The 20,020-nt window shown below is 35.1% G+C and overlaps 4 protein-coding genes across 5 annotated transcripts; 1 reads left to right on the top strand and 3 right to left on the bottom strand.

The window, feature by feature from the left end:
• Positions 1-688: 688 nt before the first annotated feature.
• Positions 689-5,180, top strand: LOC110726752 (E3 SUMO-protein ligase RanBP2-like). Of its 2 annotated transcripts, none has more exons than XM_021906247.1 (5): positions 689-1,006; positions 2,271-2,523; positions 2,616-2,811; positions 3,344-3,946; positions 4,258-5,180. In XM_021906247.1, exons 2-5 carry the CDS (start codon positions 2,363-2,365, stop codon positions 4,936-4,938), a joined length of 1,641 nt encoding a protein of 546 aa, XP_021761939.1. In that variant the 5' UTR covers positions 689-1,006; positions 2,271-2,362; the 3' UTR covers positions 4,939-5,180. The 2 variants fall into 2 exon arrangements, with proteins under 2 accessions (XP_021761939.1, XP_021761940.1); XM_021906248.1 differs by having other exon boundaries at positions 2,329-2,523; positions 4,258-5,179.
• A 196-nt stretch (positions 5,181-5,376) lies between these two features.
• LOC110726642 lies at positions 5,377-6,177 on the bottom strand. The gene has a single exon (XM_021906112.1). The coding sequence runs from the start codon at positions 6,175-6,177 to the stop codon at positions 5,377-5,379; it is 801 nt and encodes a 266-aa protein (XP_021761804.1).
• A 731-nt stretch (positions 6,178-6,908) lies between these two features.
• On the bottom strand, positions 6,909-10,241 carry LOC110726751 (protein FAM32A-like). Its single transcript, XM_021906246.1, has 3 exons — positions 10,088-10,241; positions 8,587-8,748; positions 6,909-7,399 (listed from the first exon to the last, which is right to left on the bottom strand). Exons 2-3 carry the CDS (start codon positions 8,741-8,743, stop codon positions 7,134-7,136), a joined length of 423 nt encoding a protein of 140 aa, XP_021761938.1. The 5' UTR covers positions 8,744-8,748; positions 10,088-10,241; the 3' UTR covers positions 6,909-7,133.
• A 2,669-nt stretch (positions 10,242-12,910) lies between these two features.
• Positions 12,911-19,394, bottom strand: LOC110726750 (7-dehydrocholesterol reductase-like). Its single transcript, XM_021906245.1, has 13 exons — positions 19,071-19,394; positions 17,132-17,354; positions 16,965-17,020; positions 16,112-16,214; positions 15,958-16,023; positions 15,444-15,557; positions 15,035-15,161; positions 14,422-14,522; positions 14,179-14,304; positions 13,924-13,988; positions 13,679-13,760; positions 13,500-13,582; positions 12,911-13,279 (listed from the first exon to the last, which is right to left on the bottom strand). Exons 1-13 carry the CDS (start codon positions 19,160-19,162, stop codon positions 13,213-13,215), a joined length of 1,305 nt encoding a protein of 434 aa, XP_021761937.1. The 5' UTR covers positions 19,163-19,394; the 3' UTR covers positions 12,911-13,212.
• Positions 19,395-20,020: the final 626 nt, after the last annotated feature.

The raw sequence follows: 20,020 nt of genomic DNA, 5'->3' as shown, positions 1-20,020 counted from the left end.
ATTGCAGGGTGAGGGGAGTGTATAGTGGGCTACACGGAGGGCGACGGTGGAGGTGGCGGCGCCGGCGGCGGTCTACACGGAGGAGCACAAGTATGAGAGAGAGGGGGATTAAGTTAGAGTTTGGGAAAGAAGGGGTTTGAGAATGAAGGAGGAGGAAATGAAATGAAATACGCTGTTGGAGGGAAAAAAACACGACAGAAACGCTGTCTCAGACAGCGTTTCATTAATAACCTTAAACGCTGTCTGAGACAGCGTTTATAGTTCCAGAGTTAAACGCTATCTGGGACAACATCTTTGGTATAACTGTTTTTTTTTAAAACATTTTTATAAATAAAAGGCAATTACAAAAAATTTTAAAAAAAGGTCAACAACAAAGACGATGTCCCAGACAGCGTTTTTAGGTTGATTTTTTTTAAAAAAAAAAACCAGGTATAAAACGCTGACCGAGACAGCGTTTTAGCCTGGAATCTTAGTTTGGTAAATACTTTTGCCACGCAACCATTTTGGTTAATATTTGCCAAAATTGGCTCACTTTGAAAAAAACGTCCTCCATATGTTATCAATAGGTAAAGTGGTAAACAAGATCCAAGTCATCCAACTATCATATATTGCACTGTAGTTACTTGACCTTTTGCTAAAGGGGTTTTCTTAATGATTTAGAAATCATGGGAACAAAATTCATACACTTCAATAAAGGTGACCATATATAAAGTAACTTCTCAATACCAATTAAAAAAAAAGACAAAAATAAACTAATATAATTATTATATGACTAAATCAAAACCTCAATAAGCTTAATGACACTTGTTAAAAGAGTAATTAATTATGTAATTCAATCTGCCAAGTTGGTCATATCCTTCTTTTCAATTGGTATTGTCCAAAGCAACCAAACAAAGAAAAATCGTTCAATTTTCTTCTTTGTTAAGCTATAATAGGAAAGAAGACAACCCGACTCAAATTCCAGTTATTCCAATCAAAGGCATTTCTTTCTCTGCTTTTGCTTCAGGTATGTGCTCAACTTTGTGAATTTTCAGCTATGAATTCTTTGCTTTTTACTCAATTATACCCTCAATTTTCTCTTCGAAATGAAATATTGATCATTATTAGAAAGCATCATTTTAAAGTTTGAATCTTTTGATTATTATTAGTAGAGAAAGTAACATCAAATTGGTATCAAAGACCTGTGATTTTGATTCTTCAGAAGCTTGTAATTTGAATTGATTTTGATCATTTTGTAGATTTTTGATTTGGGTATTGTGCAAATATTATGATTTGTGTGTTGGTCATTAATTGTTAAAAATCTGTTATGTTGTCTGAATAAGATTAACTTGAGATTTGGGGTTTTGATTGGAGGTTCTGATGTGAGGTTTAGGGATGTTATATGCACCTGTTTTGAAGTTAACATAATTTAATTGAGAATTGACTTATTCCCAATGAATAATTAAAGTGTGGAAGAAATTACTCGTTTTAGAGAGAATGACTAGAATAATGAACAAGGACGAGTAGGGAAAATGTCAATATTGTGGGACTTTTCTGGGTGCTTTATGTTTATCATCACAATAACAATGATATCTGGCTTTAATCCCCAAAGGACGGGTTTGGCTACACAAACCGGCCGGATTTTATCCACAAAGTTATGGAGAAAAGGGTCGTATCGATTGTGTATTGGCATAGTGGGTGGGCACTTTGAATCATATGGTTAGTTATTGCAGTTCAAGCAAGCTTCCCTCTCAACGTGCTCGTTTTACTGGCTACATAACACCTAAAGGTTGCTTGAGTTATGGTTAGTTTGTGCTCGAAGTATTAGTTTTACTGTTATAGTTATGGCCGTGTCAATGTTTTTCATTTTTAATATAGTTGAGTTATGTATAATAGATTAGAAATATGGAGTGTAAAACTTTGCCACATTACATGACATGAGCCACAATGATTGAGAGTAGCTGAGTAGTACTAGGATGGGTGACCTCTTGGAAATTCCTCGTGTTGGTTCATGTAGTTGACACCACTTATGGGATTAAGGCGTTCAAGCAAGCAAGTTAAGTGGATGTGTTTTGTGAGACTTGGTTCCTGGTTTCTTATACCATTCATTTGGCATCCTATTCTTTTGTTCATTACTTCCTGCTGTTTTTGGAGGATGTGGGTGTGTGTGTTGTTTGGGGGGGGGGGGGGAAGGATCGGTTTTATTTCTATCGACTGCTCAAGTTGAAGCTTTTGCGTTGCTATATTTCTTAAGGAGAGAATGGCCAAACAATAATGTTTTTTTTTTTCAGAATTTGACTTGACTGTCATATGATTGGATGCTGATAAATTTGGTTACTCACATACCAGCTGCATTCTTGATTGCTCTGTCTGAACCAAAGCTATGCCAATGGACCTCAGTGATCTTTGCAAGGTCTGGGAAGTTAAGCCTCTGAAGACGACTGGTGAAAATGAGGCTCGAAAAATTCTGGAGAATGTGGTGAAACATGTGCAGCCAATCCTGCGTAAGCATAAATGGAAAGTTGAGGTCCTTTCTGAATTTAGGTATGAAGGCACAAGTTTCTAGTTAAACTTAGTTAATTTCTTTTAAGTTGCTTTACAACTTTCTGATGAAATTATTAATGTGCCAATCACAGCCCATCTAATCCATCCCACATGGGATTGAACATAGGAGGAGGTGCAGAGATTAAGCTACGGTTGCGGAGGCCAGAAAGAAAGTGGGATTTCTTCTCTGATGAACAGGTGCTTGATACTATGCTGCATGAACTGTGCCACAATGAACATGGTCCCCATAACGCTGACTTCTACAAACTCTTCGATGAACTTAGACAGGTTAGTGACTTTGCTAACTCATTTGTTTTTTTTTCCCCATCATATTCTAGCAAATAAACTGTTGTTTAGCTTTTCTACTTAATTCATACTTGATTCTGTGTGCTGATGCCAATCAACTTCTCCTCATCATTGTTCAGTCTTGGCAAAAGTTGTCCATTATAGCATATACATGCATTGACTGAACATATGTGGAATTCCCTTGGATGGGTTAAGAATAAGTGTAGAAATCATGCACACACTAAAATCTGTTTTGGTATTTTTTGAAATCTATTATTGCCAGGATATAAAGCAATTCTTTCATCATTTCATAGTGTGTTCTGCATGTTCAACAATATTGAAGTTATTAATTGTTAAGAATAGATTCAGCTACATATAGCTGGATAGGAATATGCAATGGCTCTCGCCAAATGATTCACAATTTAATTTGTTGAATAATGAGAACTCTTCTTCTCATTATTGATAAAATGATATCAAGTTATCAATCCACCATGTAAAATGACTGACACTGAATGTTTCTGTTATATATCTCTAGGAGTGTGAGGAATCAATGGCGAGAGGAACTAAAGGCACTGGGAGAGGAGATGATCTGTCTGAAAGACGTATGGGTGGGTCCTCACAACCACCACCTTTGCCATTTTTCCGTCAAAATGCATTGACTGCTGCTGAAAGAAGAGCACAACATGGAACTTTGCTGCCATCGGGACCTAGGAAAATTGGTGGTAATAGTAGTACGATGGCTGACCTCACCCCAGTTCAAGCTGCTGCCATGGTTTCAGAAAGAAGACTTCGTGATGAGTTATGGTGTGGAACCCAATCCTTGAGGACCAATGGCCAGGAACCAAGTAATAATGCATTCTCCTCGGTGGAATCAAGTAACAATGCATCCTCCTCAATGGAATCAGGCTATAATGCATCATCCGCAATGGGATCAAGTTATTATGCATCCTCCTCAATGGAATCTAGTAATAATGCATCTTCCTCAATGAAATCTCAACAACCCTTTTCAAGTTTGCAAGCTCAGCCACGTGCGAGTCTGCAATCTCATCCACGTGCGAGTCTGCAATCTCAGCCACCCCATGGGAAGATAGAAAGTCAGGGAAGTTGGCAATGCTCTATGTGTACTTTGATCAATAAGGTAAAACTCTAAATTCTAATTTGGATTTGTCATCTACTGTTAGATATGATGTATTAATCTTTGTGAGGTTAGAGAGGAGTTTTTCTTAAGTGAACCAGTGAGGCCCACATGCTCTAAACCAAAATCGAAATTTGATGTGTGAGTGTTCTTGTTTCATATGCACTATTTGTAATACTGCACAATATTAGTTCGTAATATTAGCAATGAAATTGTCCTATACGCTTATATTATCTTTGTTGATGTTCCAACTTCTTAAAAGCACTAGCCTTACTCTAGCTCATACTTTTATATGGTTGATGACTGATTTGCAGCCACTGGCCCTTGCATGTGAAGCATGCCAAATGCCTAGAACCAAGAAAGATGAACCGAGTATTAGTAACTGGTCGTGTAAATTCTGTACCCTGATGAACAAAAGCAATTTAGAAAAATGTTCAGCTTGTGGAGAACCAAGGAAGTCATATGGCCCTCCTCCTAGCAGTGTCACACCTCCTGAAGCTCCTGCATTTGAAACATTCCAAACGCCAAGAAGCAAGAGAGATGATCCGAGTACCAGTAACTGGTCGTGTAAATTCTGTACCCTGATCAACAACAGCAATTTAGAAAAATGTTCAGCATGTGGAGAACCAAAGAATTCATATGTCCGTCCTCCTGGCGGTTACACACCTCCTGAAGCTCCTGCATTTGAAACATTTCAAACGCCAAGAAGCAAGAAAGATGATCCGAGTATCAGTAATTGGTCATGTAAATTCTGTACCCTAATCAACAACAGCAGTCTAGAAAATTGTTCAGCTTGTGGAGAACAGAGGTATTCATATGGCCCTCCTGCTAGCAGTTACACACCTCCTACAGCTCCTGCAATTGAAACATTACATATGCCAAGAGGCCCGAGAAGGGAAGACGGTCCTCGTGTCAGTAACTGGTCATGTAAACTCTGTACCCTGATCAATGACAGCAATCTCAAGAGATGCTCAGCTTGTGGAGAACAGAGATAATCATAAGCCCCTCCTGGTAACGGTTGCACACCGGATGTTGTTACTTAATTCTGGCAGGAAAGTTATACATACAGAAAACTAGAAAAGTATTCTTTGTACAAAATCAATTTGTAACACTACAATTATCCAGGTATTATTTTACCACTGGTCTGTAAATTTCATAATCAATAGCAGCTAGTTTTGAGTGCTGAAATTATGATGTATACACTGATAAGAGTTTATAGCTTATCTAAAATATCTAAATTTGACTTGACCGAACTAATCCGAACCTGACTCAAATTCTCGTGACTAATACTGATAGACTCAAATACGATCCTATCCAGATAAAACCAAACCAACCCATATGGCTCAATCTGAATTAATTGAAACCGAACAATCCATGTGCCACCTCTACTCAAAACTAATAATACGAATATCCATAAGTTGAAATAGAATTGGCTATACAATTCTTCGCCGATTGAGAGCTTTTTTTAGGAGTGTTTCTCTTCCAGGAAAAGGATTGTAAACCCCTGAATTCTGTTCAGAACTCTCATTGCTCTTCCTATACTCACTCCCCTCATCCTCTTCCCCAACTACATTGTTAAACCTACTGCTATTCTTCACATTAGACACCCTTCTCTGCATTCTCAACCTATCTCTTCTCTCCAATCTCCTCTCCCTCACACCAACCTCTCTACTGCAACCCTCACTTCTATCACCTCTCCATCTTTCGCGGTCTTCATCTTCACCTCTCTTCAAGTTCATAACCTCCTCATCCTTCCTCGCCTTAGCCCTTGGAATTCTCCTACCTTTAGAGGTCCCAAGCAGCTGATAATCAACCTTACTCCACCCAACTTTATCATCATTATCCCACCCAAACCTCTGACTTATCTCAAGCAACTCAGCAACAACACCCTCAGACTTAGTATTAGTGTGTACCACATCACCATTGAGTAGCCTCTCAGCATACTCCCATTCAATACGGTCCTTATATACCGGGTCTTCGAGGACTTGATCAGCCAGCTTAGCCCACTCCTCAAAGTCCCTTGCTCTAAGATTGTTGGACACCCATTTTAGGTAGTTGGATGGCAGGGTTCCTAGCATTCTTCCCTTGTATTTTCCGAAGTCTATGATTCTGTCTCTTGCTGGGAGTGATGCAAAGGTAACTGTGAAACTCGAGGTTTTCGGCTTTTGGGAGCATGGGATGTTTGAAGGTCTAAGGAATGTATGCAAAGAGTTATGGCCTAGGAAAGAAGCCATGAGAGGTTTGTGTTGGTGGTGTGGATGATGTTTGATGCCTTATCTTAAGCCAATGTCAAGACAAGGCTAATTTTAAATTCCAACGGTTCCAAATAACTTTATAGTTATTACATTTATTTTATTATTATTGTTATAAACCGAAAATTGAGCCATTTCAGATGAAAAAGCCATATTATTCAAGATTATTTTTTTTGTCACTTATCTAATACGAAGTATAAATAATACATCACTTATGCTATCTTCATCTTATTTTATGAACTTATTAATCTGCACACAAATTACAAGACTAGACCAAACGTTTTTATAATTTCAAAATATATGAATTTTCATGTTTATAAAATTATGAATATTAGAAATTTGGAAAATACAAAATATTGACAAATCTTCGTTAGATAATGGTTTTTCTTATGTATCAGGTATTAGAGTACAATACAATCAAACAAAAAATTAGATCAAATCAGACAATACCAAACTTTTAAAGAATTCAGATCATTATCCCAAGTTCAAATCAGACCAGAAGTTGTTTGAAGGAAAAAACTAGTAAAAGTTTCAAATCAAACTATCAATAAGTTTCAAAAAATAAGCTGTGTGAGGGAAAACTTATACTCCGTATTCGAAGCAGTTCATATATGTACTGCATAAAATATTCGACTTTCATGGTAGCACATCTATTGAAAGCCATATGCATAAACAAATGTTAACTTGAATGAAATTTGTCATTCGGAATTGAGTGGTTGCAGGAGTGCTGGTCTGCTGGGCAGTAATAATAGTCTCAAGCAAGTAAATTTAAGATAAGATGTTGCACAAGGTTACAAGCTCTGATTACAGGAATATTGTAAATACAAATACTTGAAGAAACGCAATACCTAGCAAAAAGAAACCTAGAAACGATTTGCTGCCCAATGTACAAGGAGTCTGATAATGAACTGTTTAGAAGAGTAAAATAAACAAGATACTTAGCCAGGTCCAACTTTTGGAATGTCATAATGCTCACTCAAGTTGGCTAGATACTGATTGAAGTCATCTAGACGGTCACGATGGGAATTCTTAGACATTTTTGAATACTTCTGGACATCAAGCTGCTCTCTCTGCTCTATGTATCGTTTTTCAGCTGGCGTCAGATGATCAGCAAAATTTGGGGCCTTTCCTTTCCCCGTTGACTTGTCTGATTCATTGTTGTTGTTCTCCTCTACATTGGTAATAGCAGATTCGGCATCTTCTCCTACACCAGAAGCCAATATAAGGTGGTGAAAAAATCAATAGATTTTTTAGTTCCTATATCAGTAAAACTAGCACTAGCCCATAACTCCACAAGTACTACATAGAAGATTATATAAACTCATTACTCTGTCAACCTTGAAGGGAAGGAAAGGAGACTGAACATGCCTATTATTTGCCAAATGTTGTAACAAAAGAAATAATCTCAGGAAAGTGATTTTGTAATGCAAAATTTATGAAGGCCTAACTTGGTATCTTTAATGACAGGAGGAAGTTTATTGGTCTCGCACTCAACTGTTTGAATAGCAAGGAGAATCTAATTTTTTTGATAATTGTAACTATGTATCAAATGTTAAATTAACAAGCTGTAATACAATGCAAAAGCCACTGCCAAAGAGAGGCCATGGAAAACAAGTCACTCCCATTCTTATCAAAATTCAGTAGCAAGGGCTGTTTACCTGAATTGAAACTAAGTTACAGTCAGATTTCCTACAGCACCGATGTGTTCACAGTAATGAAAATGTTCATGCCTCTCAAAGCCACTTTCACAGACAATGCCAATGGTTTGGGCTGCCATGGCAATAAATCACCATCGCGGTAAGATCAAAGCCTTTACAATGTGGTTATGATACGGCACTATGACCAATATAATATTCTGCCTCTAGAAATAGGACAATAGTTGGAAAGGCAACTCTCACTCACTTAAGGGTATTAGTGCAAATTGTAGTAATACTGATATATGCCGTACTTGGATAAGAATACTGTCAGGCAGCACTTAACAAGCAAAATTCCAAAGAAGATCATAGGATGAATGAAATATTCAGGAAAAAAAACATAAGATGTCTTCTTCAAAGTTCAACCAGCCAAAGAAAAATATGTATGTGGCTGCTGTTATTTCAGCATGATAAAAACTGGAAATTTTGTAAACACAAATGCACCTAAATGTTGCAAACCACGAAGAATATGTATCTGTAAAAATTGAGAGACTATATGTAACACAAGAAACTGAGATCAAATCATGGCACAAAAGGAAATTATACAGCTCCAGAGTCTGGTATGAAGAAACTGTATAGACAATAGACTTTAACCATACAAGACATGATTTTCATATTTTAAGGTGTCAAACAAATAAGAAAAAAAGAGCAATAAGCTCGAATAATTACAATGCTAACTAACCATCTATTTTCTTACCTTCTTTAGTTTCTATCTTCTCATCTTCTTTTATTTCTGAAACTTCATCATACTGTTTCTTTTGTTTCTTCTTCTTCTTTATGCCCCCAGTCTTCACATCCAAGGCTTTTCCTTTTAGTTTCAGCTTACCACCAATAACATTGTCATATGCTGACATATTATCTGGAAACAGGACAGCCAGATATCAAATTCCAACATTCACATTATAAATAAAAATTAAGCTGTGCTTTTGCTTGAAAGCATTCATGTTAACACTGCCAAGGTAAGATTATGGTAAACATTGCATCACATCAGCAAACTTATGAAATTAATAACCATTTCCCACTTCATTTCGCCTTAGACGACATAATTTTCATCTTCACTCATGTTCACATACGTCAAAGACTCTTGAAGTCAGTACAACAGTAACGAATGACACAAAATAATGAATTCCTTATGTTTACACTTAAAGAACATATTAGATGAAAAGGCACTCTGTTTCCAATAAACTTGTTAGAGTCAACTATAACCAAGATTTCCAAGAACCAGTCATACGAGGCTGTATTGTTGTAACTCTTTAAGGACGACGCAGGCAAAATTCATAACAGGAATCAACCTCACCGATCCAGCTATGAAAATGAAGTAATGGCCTTTAGATTTTGTAAAAACCACAAGCCAAGAAAAGATTCCAAATATCCAAAACCCCTTCAAACACCCGTCATCCAACACCTCAATTATATATACGAATAGGCACATTCGAACACGACCATTACATAAAGACTGCACAGGCCTAACACCGTGATTACCCTACAAACACCCATCATCCAACACCTCAATTATATATACGAATAGGCACATTCGAACACGACCATTACATAAAGACTGCACAGGCCTAACACCGTGATTACCCTACAAACACCCATCATCCAACACCTCAATTATATATACAAATAGGCACATTCGAAAACGACCATTACATAAAGACTGCACAGACCTAACACCATTCCAATAACACCATAGGAGGCATCTCCTAGTTTCATTCTTGGTGGAAAAAGTAAATTTCCACTACATTTGCACTTCATAAAACAAAGAAATTATATCTGCATTTTACCTTATTTGAAAATTTACTTAATTCACCTAAATTTCATAATACACATCCAACTTTAGTGGTCAACACTCAAACCCATTAACAGTAACCTCGAATTTGTGAAAAAAAACAGTGAACATTTATTCTATGATAAGCTTTCTTCAAAATTTTGGATACCCAACAACAAAAAAAAATCAAATTAGCGGAAAGACCTAAATTTGGGAGTTCCTTAAACTGCAATAACAATGATAAATTGAAAACCCTAATTCGTCTAGTTAGTCCAGAATTATCAAATGAAGAAGTTGAAGGGCGAATTAACAGAGCAAATTACAAAATAAAAACTGAAAATTTAATTGAGCTTACCAACATAAAATTGAAAAATAAAATATTAATTGAATACGAAAGTGTTGAGAATATAAGAACATAATTAATTACCTAGATGAAATTAATTTCTGGAAAAATTTGAATATGCCCCAAATCTTTCTTCCTCGATTTTCTTACTTTGATCCTCAATCCCTCAATTTGGGGGAAACAAGAAGGGAGGGGCGCGGCTTTTAGGCTTGTTTATATTATAACCTTGTTGTGCTATGCACCTAGCTCTAAGTGCTCCCGATGTGTATTAATGAATTAATCTGTACTCGGTAATGATCTCATTAAGATAAGCATAATGTAAGTACGAAGTAATTTGATTTCAAAAAAAAATATAAGTGCGAAGTAATTAAAATAATATATGAACTGTTAACTTGTACTTTTTAAACCAACAAATCAAGTTTACCGATCTCAATTTACTTGTATTATGGCATTGTGGTGAATTATTAGAGAGGTTTTACGGTTTTTTAATCATTACGGGTATGTTGATGACGGAAATAATACTATCTTTTAGGAGTGACGCAAAGATTGTTATCTTCCAGTCATGTTTTACATTGAGAGGCAAGGTCACACTATATGGAGTACTTGGTGATTATAGTTTATGGTTGCACGATATCTATTTTTGGTTTGGGTAAACGGTATAGATGGTTATGTGTTATGTCACTGTTTTATCAGATGTTGTAGTTTTGATTTTCTTTGAAAATAATGCAGATGTTGTATACAATGTTGCATGCTGATGGCTCTATATCTCAAACTTAGCTATACATGAAAAGACATGGTTTATAAGGTTTCACTAAAAATGGCCTCAACCCACTTTTCATGCAATTCAAAAATCAAGTGTCATATTTTCCAATATGTCTATAAGTAAATAAGAGATAGGAGAGAGTTGGATATAGAATAAATAAAGCTATATTAAAAGCATTTATTTGTAAATCGCGTCATAAATTTAATTATATGAGAGGTTAAAACAATGTGACAACTAATTCTGAACCATATAAGATCCTGATATTTGTTGATCTTCTTTTGTGTGTAGCCCATAACTTGTACATTTGATTCATATGAAATCTACCTAGTAATTTTATCAGTACTAAACTATATGTAGCTTCATTGATGCTTTTTTTCTTTTATTAGTAATTTTATTAGTACTAAACACTATATGTAGCTTCATTGATGCTTTTTTTTTTCTCTTATCATGCATGGACTTTGGTGGTAGATAGATTGACTGATTTTACTTGTTTTTCAGCCATTCAAGATTGTTTGTAGTTCTATTGTTACAGCTTCAGCTTAGTTAAGTTCGGACCATGAAAAAAAAAAAAAAAAAAAAAAGCTCATATAAGGTAAGTGTAAGTGAAAATCAAATGTATTGGACTCACCCTCGTGTCCTTGACTTTGTTTCAGCCCTTTCAGGTTTGGAGTTTTCAATCGCAACTGTATAACTATTTGGGAAGATAATTTCAACAGCAAAATACCTTTACTGTCATCTATGAGACTATAAATTGGCAGTTTTCTTGGCACTAAATGTTTCTTCAGAAACTTTAAAATAGTATGAGGTGTATGGCAAGGTTATGAGACTCTCATGTTAATGTTTGTGTTAGTTGTGTATATCATGAAGTTCTTCTGGTGGGAAGCTGGGTGTTATAACAAGGCACCACTGACATTACCCATGATCGAGGTTTGTAGTTTCAGCATCTCATAAGTTTTCCACATTTGGCCTTCACTTGCCGTGTCTATTTCTGGTCGTATCCTTTCCTACTTCTGATCTGAATGCAATCTTCTTATACATATCTGAGACTGATATATTCTTTCTTTTGGAGTGCTGTTCAAATTTTATCATGCAGAATTGCTGAGTGCTGAAGTAGGTAGATACTCCTGCAGATTGTAGGCTCATACATTCATGCTACAGCATCAAGAGAAATCAACACTAGTTTTTCTCTTGACCTTAGGATTGTGGAGTTTCTTATTAATTTGTTATATTGTGTAATTTTTCATTTTCCTCAAAGCATTACAATAATGTTCCGGTGGTGTTCATCCCCAAACACCCCTCCCCTTTGATGTTATTTTTTACAATTGATAAAAATATTTAAATTTAGGATGTCTAGAAAAAGTTGTCACATTTTCTAAAATAATAATGGTTTATGATTGAATTTTCTAACATCGGAGATTAAATTAAGTGATAAAAAGAAAGCTAACTCAACTTTTATAAAAGAATTCTAGTTTAATCCATCAAATGGGTTACAAGTGTTTATAAGATGTTTTATACATTTGGCTTTGCTCCTCACTTTCACCAAACACTCCAAACATATACAACAAGTGTTCTTATTTCTCCCATATCTCTCTCTTGTATTGTGCTTTTCCTCAACAGTCCCTTATTTCTAGTCATATTATTCACCATCCTTCTGGCGGACCGAGCTAAAAGGGTTGATGACCGATGCTGATCCAAGTAAGACACTGCATTCATATTCATACTGTGCCTGTTACTCTACATAATTCACTTTAATCTGTTCTATATAAACCTCCCTCCGCCTGGATTTGATGTGTCACATACACTATTTTATTATGTCCAAAAATAAATGTTGTGTTTGCTCACTACGTGAATTAAGTGATGAAATACTGCACACTCTATCATTACAAGGTTTCTGCTGGTATTATAGCAGGAATTACGGAGTATTACAATTTGAGGGTTGTTAAGATAGGCTGTGTAAACTTGAGGACTGCACACTATTCTTCACTCCCAGGAGGAATGGGAGTTCTTCGAATCAACAAATTCAACACCCATCTAACATTCCCTCCTTAGGTTATAAATGAAAAGGTTGAATTGATAAAATTCTCTATCTAGCTAAAAATGATCATAGCAGTTCAGTGCCTGCTGCAATTGTCTGACATCAGATATTAATACTGAAGAAAACCACTCCCCTGAAGGATGAAATCTAGAAGTTTCGAGGAGAAAACCCGTGCCCTCTTAAGGTGCAAAGGTAAGATTCAGTAATGTATTTAGTACTACAGCATTTAAACATCAAACCTCTTATATTCCCCAAAGAAACAGGGAAGATGCCCAATATACTACAGACATTGAATATTTACACATAATTAACAGAGTTCACGACTTAAATTAGAAAGTACAACATTGAGCGATGATATAGCAAAGCTACGTAGCTATGACTTAAATTACATAGCTCATACAAAAGATAATCTCAATAAATTCCCGGAACAATCCTGTAGGGAACCTTGTCACAGTAGGTTTTCCAGTACTTGCCATACCTGCAAATGGGCAAAGTGTCACAAACAACATATTAATTTCAGAGCTTAAAAGAAAAGAAAAGAACCTAAATAGAGAAATAGGATGGCAATTTGACAAGCATGCAGTGATTCTTGGACAAACACGGGTCCAGCCCCTTTATTTATCAAGAGAAACAAGCATGCAGTGATTCTTTGCTATGGTGAAAACTTGACTTATATAGTAACAGTACGTATTCCTTACTTGGATCGGCACCGATCGTCATCCCTTTTAGCTCGGTCCACAAGGAGGATAGTGAGGAATATCACATAAAAGTAAGGAAGAAACTGCAGAAACAAAGCACAATACTACAGTTCAGTCAATGGAATTTTGACAAACACAGGTCTATTAAAAGAAAAAGGTTTACCAGAACATTTACTTACATGATTAAAAAGAGCTGGAACCGTCCAGAAAAAAGCAGCTAAAATTTCTGGGACATAATGAAAATGTCGAGATAAACCCCACCTGTGAATCAAAGATGTAAAATCACCGAGTTACATAAAGCTGTCCCTGAAAACAGTCAAAGACCACCACCTCATGGTCCTATCCCAGGAAATGCAGAACTGAAAACTATGCTCTGCAAGACGTAATGATGCACAAGACTAATCATAATGACCAAGAAACATACCATCCTGAGGTCAAGAGAAGGCTAGTCTTGGATTCTCCTGATGTTGTAGTGTAAGAGGCTTGAATCTGTAAATGATTTATCTACTTTAGCATGATAGTCTTTATATAAAATATGAAAAAGACAAAACCAGAGATACAGGATTGCGTACAAAGGGGAAAAAGGAAGTGTAATAGACTAACACCGGGTCTATAACAAAAAGTAAAAATGCAAAAGTAAAGGTGAAACGGGGAAAATTTATGGCAATTCAAGATGAACCTTTGATGGAGGTTTCCCCCAAACCAAGCCTTTTCCATTAGTACGGCGAAATTCCTGTCTCTGTCTGTCACAGTCGTAATTGATATATATGCACAAAATACCAGCCACAAGAATGTATAGTGAGAGCTGCAGCACAGGTAAAAAGGATTGTCAGGAGATGATATGTGATCCATTTTTCTACAATGATGAACTACTATACATTGACTCTACTCAATCTAGGATACTTCTCATAGATACAGTTACCTGAATTCCAAGATGAACAGGGTGGTTAACCAAATACATGCCCGGAGAAGTATACACTGATGGGACCCACACCAAGCATCCCCAGCAAATGTAGAAACCAGCTGCCAGAATCAAATTTGCAGAATATAAGACACAGTATAAAAAAATAAAAAAATAAAATAAAAATAACAGAGGCAGAATTCCAACATTCAAAGTACGCTTTGATATCATTTCATTTTTGATATTACAAAAAAAAAAAAACACCTAATCAAGAAAATTGCCTGGAAAATCTCCACATTTATTATATGTTATGGAAAACTACTAAAACTAGAAAGGATCATTTTGCTCTGAGAATTCAACCAACAAAATAGGTTCGAGGTTTTGAGCAAAAATAATGACACTATCCATGACCATTTAGAAATTTCAGTTATAGGATATTATATACAAATATACAATGTATATAAATGTTAGATAAACAGATTAAATAGGTACAAGCTAGATTGCTTGGCTTTTCTTGTTGCTCGAAAGACATGTGATACAGCTAAATTTTCATCCAGGCTCAACCTCAACTATATATCATCCTAATAATAAGACTAACCAATCAACCAGATAAAAAAAATTGGAAACAACAAACCTCGGTCATGGGCAATGTCCATGGTATTCCAATACCCAGCTTCCCACCAGAAAAACTTTGTGACATACACTACCATTAAAATGGTATTGACCAGCATGGAATCAGCAACCTTTCCATACATCTCATACTGTAGATATTAACGCCCAAATAAGGAGAAAAAGCTTTCAGTACCAATAAAACATAAACATTGACGTGTACAAGTGTTACAAATCAAACATCAGCTTCCTAAATTTTAATAGAAAATGATTTCCATTACAAGTAATTTTGTTGCTGTTTTTCAGTTCTTCCTTTTTATAGAGTACACCTATGGTCAAAGACGATTCTAAACCAAATAGCTTTTGTTTGAAAATTCAAGCCTAAATTATGCACATATTTGACATTCAGATCAGAAGCATCTCAGAAGAGTTACCTGCTTTATACAGTAGGTCAAGGCAAGAACTGCCCAAGACATCATCCCAAATCTGCAGTTCGTGAAAACTTTAATGTCGAAGTTTTTACCAATTCGTGGATATAGCTCCATACCCTAGGAAACACAGCAATCACAATATCAGTGCATGAATGATTCTAAACATCATGTTCAACGCACATGAGGTTCTGTAGGATCTAATTTATATCAAAGCCACTATATTTCTAATTATCAGGAGGATAAAATAGTAAGTTCGCGAATTATTCAAGGTCATGTATACTAGCAGCCCATAAAAATGGAATTTGTCAGTAAGGTAAGTCTCTAGTCCATGTCAGATACATTCCTGGGTTAAAATCCACCAAGTATGGTAAGTTTCAAGTCTTTCAACATTCTCCACGCAAGCATGGGTTTATAATGTGTATCCAATGTAACACATGAAGCGAAGCACGAATTTTAACATGAAAAAGGGAAGATGAGAGAACAAATACAGATGTTATTATGGTTCAGTTAAGCTCACCCAATAGAAATCAATTATGAAGTTTCCACAGGAACCAGAATCAGATGACGATGGTGCAACATGCCCCTACATGTGAACCAGCACTCTGATATTAAAGACCATGCATGATTAAAAGAAAGGAAGATGTCAATTACATTCTTTAAAAATAACACACTTTTATGTACAGGAAGATGCAAAAGATGAAGCTTCCAACTATCAGTGTTGAATATATCTCTCCCAAATGATCATACACGATCGCTGGATTGAAGATACCAAACCTGAAAGCAGACCGAGAAAATGAACAGTTGGATAAAATGTAATACATGTTAGTGCCACACATTGATTGTTATTAACACAGGTTCTGTTAACTATGTTAACAAGGAAGCAAGGATCTAACATGCCTTCCAAGAATAAAATTTATGGTGTATGACATGCCAATTTTAAGAAATATCAATAATAAAGATATTTGTTAAACTCTCCCTTTTCTTTATATTTTTTTTTTTTTTGTTAAACTCTCCCTTTTCAATCTTAGCAAAATAAACATAAAAGTAAGCATCCCAGCTATAAACTAAATACATAGTAACAGAAAAGTGACATACAAGCAAGATCTCTAGACAACATGTACAAACTTCATTAGTCTACAAATGTAGTATGGGAATCATAGGAGCTACTGAAACTAACCGAGCAATTTTGACTTTTGAGCACCATTAAGTCACTGTATGATACTTTGATATATGACCAGCTTTTTTGCCTTCTTTTATACGAAGTATAAAGTTTTTTAAAAACCCATCCCTATTATACCTTACACTAGACATTAAAGATTCAAGGTACAAGATTTGAACTTGCAACATTAGACACAAAATCCACTTTGCCTCTACAATTTTGTAACAGAAACTTAAAGTGGTGTAAATATTTAGCCAGTTATTGCCATGGAGGAAAACTGGGACAATTATAGGAACAGAGTGATTATTTTAAAGTTTAAAATGATGACTTGAGAATCTGTAAAAAGTGAGAACAGTGTTACTCACCACCAGAGCCCAAGATAAGTGATCAAAGTGACAAAATATGCTTGCATTCCATTAGCCTGCAATAGACACAAAAGGAAAGCCATAATATCAGCGAGACAACGTACAGTTTCATAATATAAATGTACACATAAGATTATATTTCAATAACAAGAATAGCCATAACACACCTTGTAAACAGGACGATTTCCGGTGGGAGATATAGGGCCTTCCACCCTTTTTCCAGGTAACAACAGCTGAAGTGCAGCCTCAAATGCTCCATAACAGAAGATGATTTTGCATGCAGTGAATGTGGGTTTAGGCCACATGTCAACAAAACCTTGTAACCCATGCTCCCTCAAGTATAGCCAAGTTTGAGAGATAGAGCCATCAGCATGTACCATAGTGTACCATCTGCATTGGACAGAAAATTTTCAACTTAAACAGAATTCAACATAGCATCTCAGCTACAAAATAAAGAAGCGGAAATAAGTTCCAAAGCTCAGATCACATCTGCAGCATAGATTATTATCACTGAAATAAGGTGCGTAAAAAGTCTAAGAATAATACTTGATGTGTCAGAAAGAGAACTTTGCTTGTTCTTACATCAAATTAGGAAACTCAGTTGGATTACTTGGGTACCCAAAAAAACAATCTCAATCAATGCAGAGCTCGGAATTCTGAATCTACAGACCACTTTCTAGCAGATTCTTTGACATGAGACATTCATTAGGCTAAAGTAGCAAGATGCAAAAACTATCAGCCATAAGTTAAAAATAAAAGTTTAACCCATTCGAGCAGCAATTATTGTTCTACTTGTTTCTGTATGAATTATGGACCATTTTCTTTCACTAAACAGGTCCAAATATTTCTAAGATTCCAGTACTTCATGAGGTAAGGTCAAGTCAATCGGGAAGAAATGCCTATAAGTTATAGCAAGGATACTTGAGTTACCACAGAATTCAAAACTCTCACATGTAAATAAATTACATCTAAAGTTAATACTGATGATTGCCATATATGAATATCTAACAATGCAAATCTGCTTTACAATGTTGGCGAAGCTAATCTTCCACTACTATATTTTTTCATTTCTATCGAACCTTAAAATCAGCAATACAGATTTTCCATTGAGTACAGTCATTTATAATTTGCTAGCTAATCAGCATACTGTGCAAATGCCCTCAAAGAAATGTGCACATGGGAATCAATAGGTTTAAAAGACCGAGTTAAAAGACAAAAAGAAGGTAATTGTCACATACGGGCTTTTACAAGAAAATTGTAGATGTCTCCATCGATTGATAACTCCCAAGGCAATGTTCTTTACTCGATAAAAATCAATTTAAATATGAGAAAAAACTAATCAAAATGATCAACAACCATTTTTTACTCGATAAAAACAGCTTAATTGAATAAAATAAATCGATTAAAAACATCATGTGGAGTGAATCGAGCCTAATAACATGTCATAAACATCGTTACGTTGAAAGTTTCATATCTTTTAATCGATTGTGTAAAAAATTAGATCATCCTTACGGCCACCATACCACATGTAGACCATTTGCCCATTTGGTATACAAAATAACTGAATATTAAATCCATATTAAATTCCAATAGAGTCAAGAAACACCTGAAAGTAAAGCAGCATCAACACCAAAAAAGGACAAGCCAATTATATAAACATGGTTAAAAAAAACACCCAATTAATTATTTAAACATAGACAAATAGTAAATTAGTAACCAGTAAGTGCGGAGTATGTTTTAACACTATTAAGCCATTGACAAATTACACCTTATTAAACAATTGAAATAATTATCAAACATGAAACCCAGAAATTTAAAACCCCATTAACAAATCTATCAATCTGAAATATAAATTATAATTATAACAACAACAACAGTAATAATAATAATTAAACTCATGAAATATAACTCAAAATCCATCCATTTCAAATCCCAAAAAACATTAAAAAAATTAATACAATTGATGATCAAAACGAGGGTTATCACAGATCTAAACCAAAAATCAATTCAGTAAACAACAAAAATTAGAAAACACTAAAACTTAAACCAAAAACATCAAAAAAAAAAATAAAAAACTTAAAGAAGAAAAGGGTAAATTATGCTTACAATAGAATAACAAAAGGTGGGCAAAAGGAGAGAAGTGATAACATTGATGCATAAGTGACAATGGGAGAATGCACAGTTTTGGATTCCGCCATTGTTGCTTCTTGCTTCTCTCTTTCTCACTCCTAATTCTCTCTCTGAAATTACAATCTACAAAAAAAATTGGTGGGTATTCTTAAAAGCTTGATTAATTATTAATTAGTGTGATAATGAAACCAATTAAAAAACCAATTGGACTTTTCTACGCCTGAATTTTGAATTTTTTATATATATATACTTCGTATTTTTTTTTCCAAAATGATGGCTGCTTTTTGCTTATTTCACATGAAATAGTGAATTTCTCCGTACCATGTTAAGTGAACTCAGGTGCTGATAATAAAAAGCCCAAATGTGTCTATTTTTGTGGTGGGGTCATCTGGACTTATGGGGGTGTATGAGGCTATGTGTAGTGGTAATCGTAATTGTAATTGTTAATCAAATTTAGTTTTGTATAAGTCTTATTTTAAGAGAATATATTGAGCTTTTCGAGTATTTGTTAATTTTAGGTAATGTCCAAGCCATTGTTCATAGCTAAATACCGGTTACAATGTATGTTTCCTTCCCCTCAAAAAAAAAATGTATGTTTCCTTGTACACATATGAGGCACTATATAAAAAATATCCTATATATAAAATGAAAAGGCCTTTTGGGTGATAAATTTCACTATCCCCAAATTAGCCTTCTCAAGTTGCAAAATTACCAATTAAAAAAAATTAAAAAAAAAAACTCTATCATAACTACCCAATAATAATCACTCCCTTTCCACATAAATTTACATATTCAACTGTTTTCACTCCCCATAAAATATAAAACCACTTTATTATTTTTTTTTCATCTAATTTCTTATATTGTACACGCGTAGCGTGTATCTCTTAACTTGTTTACTTAATTTCAGTTCAGTTCAGTTTTGCTCC

The sequence above is a fragment of the Chenopodium quinoa genome, unplaced genomic scaffold, assembly GCF_001683475.1.
Source record: "Chenopodium quinoa cultivar QQ74 unplaced genomic scaffold, ASM168347v1, whole genome shotgun sequence".
Lineage (NCBI taxonomy): Eukaryota > Viridiplantae > Streptophyta > Magnoliopsida > Caryophyllales > Amaranthaceae > Chenopodium > Chenopodium quinoa.
The sequence above is the reverse complement of the archived record's forward strand: the minus strand, read 5'-3'. Positions and strand labels throughout refer to the sequence as shown.